The sequence below is a fragment of the Diceros bicornis genome, chromosome 22 (assembly GCF_020826845.1).
Source record: "Diceros bicornis minor isolate mBicDic1 chromosome 22, mDicBic1.mat.cur, whole genome shotgun sequence".
In the NCBI taxonomy this organism is placed as follows: domain Eukaryota; kingdom Metazoa; phylum Chordata; class Mammalia; order Perissodactyla; family Rhinocerotidae; genus Diceros; species Diceros bicornis.
Window position 1 is genome coordinate 43440399 of NC_080761.1, and position 3145 is coordinate 43443543.

Consider the following 3145-nt stretch of genomic DNA (forward strand, 5'->3'; position numbering starts at 1 on the left):
TTCCTTGGATTTTAAATTCCCTGAAGGCAGGGGCCAGAAACTATACTAGTTTCAAGGCACGTTTTACAAAGAACATCTAATAGATACTCTGCAATTCTTAACATGGGTGGTTATACAAATCAAGTTGAAATTAAAACGGCATGTTGACTTTTGTTTCATAAATAATTTATTGTCCAAGGTAAAGGTTTAAATAAATAAATAAATTAATTAAGTCATAAGTTAGTAAAAATTTTCGAGTCTTTAACTGTCCTTTCAAACGCAGTGCATTAGCTGTCAGTCACTGAAAGCGCCTCTGCTGGTGGAAGAACGCCCGAAATCACCGTCAGCATTGTCCGTTCTCAGAGGCACAGGCTGGGAGATCTTCAGTTTTGGAGGTAATCTAGGAGTCCGGTAAGGAAGGAAAAGTTCCTGAGGATTTCCGCTTGGACTGTTGTCCAGGCACAGTGGCTGTACTTCTTGGCCTTCAGGTACTGCACGATCCGTGCGTAATATTTCCTCACGTGCGGAACGGGCGTGTTTTCCCAGGTGAAGTTTTCCTTCTCCGTTATTTCAGCCACGTTTGTCTCCAGACAGTCCATCTGCAGGTCGACTTCCGCATGGAGCCTCTCGACGACGGTCTCATTCCAGCCAGTGCTAGTGAAATTTCTTCTGAAAACACTTAAGGTCTGCTGGAGCATCTCATAGATGACCAACACGGCGTCCTCCTTCTGCAACTGCTGTGGTTGCTCAATCTCCTCGGGGACCTCGAAGTTCATTCTGTCCTCGCGGCAATAGGTCCCATTCAACTGCCGCAGGAGATTCTGACATGCCGAATTGCTGCTGCTTAGTTGGGACCGAAGCAAGTTGTAGTTCCTGGAAAGAGCCACGGTGCAGAAACACAGCAGGAGAGCCATCTGGAGGATACACCTGTTGGTCATGATGAAAACAGGAACAGCGTTGCCTTCTACCACCTCGATGCTGGAGTAGAGGCTTCAAGAGCTTGAGGACGAGTGTCCTTCCTCCATGAGTGTGGGATATTTATACAGACGGTCCTCCACTCTTTCTAGTTCAGAGGAATTTCCACTTTCAGTTCTCCCTTTCTGTTTTCCTATCTCATTGAAATCATTAGTAGTCTCTAAAAGTCTTCTTCTTTAAGCTCCTCTTTTATTTTATATATATTAGGGGAAAAGATAAACAAAGTCTGAGGATTTCTAATGTTTTGTAAAGTTTCAGTGAATTGTTCAATACCAAAGGAATGAGCAAGCCAAATCATTTAGAACTCTACTATTACAGGGTTCTTTCATTTGGCAAAGCATTTGTTATTTTTCTGTTTTAGTATTATGAGATTTTGGGGTGGGGGCGGTGTTTTTGTATGAGAATTTTGTTTTTCATAAGAATTAGATTTAATTCCCAATTACACTATGACAAAACAATAAATATATGCAGTTTGTGATTTTAAAAAAGACACCTACTTTTCTGTATCTAAAAGACAATAATGTTCAACTAAGTTGACCTGAATTTTTTTGTAGGGCCTTAACCATACACAGCAAGACATCAAATAGCTTTATCAGCCTTATTTGTTGCCTTATCTGGCAATCTCAACTATCTAGATGATAACTGAAAACTAGGGATTAAGCAATATCTGTAAGCAGACAAAATGGGTGTTACACAGGCCATGCACTAAAGCTCATGGTTCCCTTTATAGGAGGCCTGTGTGACCATTATTGAGGGCCAATGTATTCTTATTGTGTACACATTTCTAGCAAATCAAAATGTCTGATTTTCCATTCCCATGCAAATAGATACCACATATTAGAAGGGGGTCTAGAAGGAAAATGAGAGAAAAAGAAATCCAGCAATCAGGGGATGTTACTGTTGACACAAATGGTCCTATCTCAATAGTTCTGAGGTCATTTTTTGTGCGAGTGTAGTAACCCATTTTCATAAGAGAAGACTCAGTAAAAAGTAAAATTATGATTTTTACATCCTGTTTATATAGGTGAGGAGACGAGTCATACATTTTTAAAGATTTCAATACAAAAATAAGTTAGAATAACGATGATATTTACAGTAATTATTTTTAGTTTTCAGAAAACCTTGCAATATCTTTCAACATGAATTTACTGAATCCCCACTGTGTGCAAGGAACTATAGCATGACCTTCTACAGATTGTAATCCTCGCTCTCATGGATCCCACAGTTGAGTAGGAGAGAAGAGCATTAATCAAAGAAATACACAAAAGTAAAATGCAATGGTACAGAGAAGACATTCATGGTTCTGTGCGTTCCTGTGCTACAGGGACACAATGTGGCAGCAGAGGTCAGAGAAGACTGCCCTCAGGTAGTGACACTGGAGCTGGAATCAGAAGGCAGGTGAGATGGGAGTGCATGTGCAAAGACCCTGTGGTAGGAGAATGCATGGTAAGGGTAGAGGACAGGACCGAAGGCCATTGCGACCTTGAAGTCAGAGAGTGGTCAGAGAGTGGTCTGAGATGAGCCCAGAGGGCAGGTGGGGGCCAGAGAGCACAGGGATTGTGAGGCCACGTGAAGAAGTTTTTCTTTATCCTAACAGCAGTAGAGGCCATGAAAGGGTTTATGCAGGGTGGAGTAACTTGAAGGTTTTGGAACAAAAAGACTCTCTCTACAGTAAGCAATGAGTAATGGAGGGAGGGCAGATTGCCACAGGCAGAACAGTTAGGGGACTTACCCATATGTTAGACCAGGAGGATAGTGGTGGAGAAGGATAAACTTATTTATGTGAAATCTCTCATTTCCTGACAACACCAGATTAAAATGCTTGAGGAAATTCTCCATCATTTTACAGATAGCTGCATCAGTTCTCTTGGTTCTATGGGTTACGATAACTTCAATAGATGCTTCATGTAGAGGGACCTTACTTCTATTGTACCAAATTGAAGCAAAGGCTGGGAGTGTCTGGGTAAATGTGGATTTATGAACCTGGAGCAACCCTGAGTTCCAGGTTTCCCCTCATCAATAGATTTCCTGTCTTCTGATCTTTACAATATGCTCAACCTTTCTCCCAAATGTCCCTCCATTCCTCGTCCTTCTTCTTCACTGGCTGTATGTAATCAGCTCTCCCCAGACGGGCCTATCTATTGTTGACGTCTGAGGTCTTCTTAAAAACCTACTCGTGCTTGAACTGCAC

General features: G+C 41.7%; 1 protein-coding gene across 1 annotated transcript; it reads right to left on the minus strand.

The window, feature by feature from the left end:
* Positions 1-362: 362 nt before the first annotated feature.
* LOC131419794 (interferon beta-like) lies at positions 363-917 on the minus strand. The gene has a single exon (XM_058565326.1). It carries the CDS (start codon positions 915-917, stop codon positions 363-365), a length of 555 nt encoding a protein of 184 aa, XP_058421309.1.
* Positions 918-3145: the final 2228 nt, after the last annotated feature.

Bases quoted from the DNA above. Each gene is read 5' to 3' on its own strand.
- LOC131419794 (XM_058565326.1), bottom strand. From the start codon at position 917: ATGACCAACAGGTGTATCCTCCAGATGGCTCTCCTGCTGTGTTTCTGC.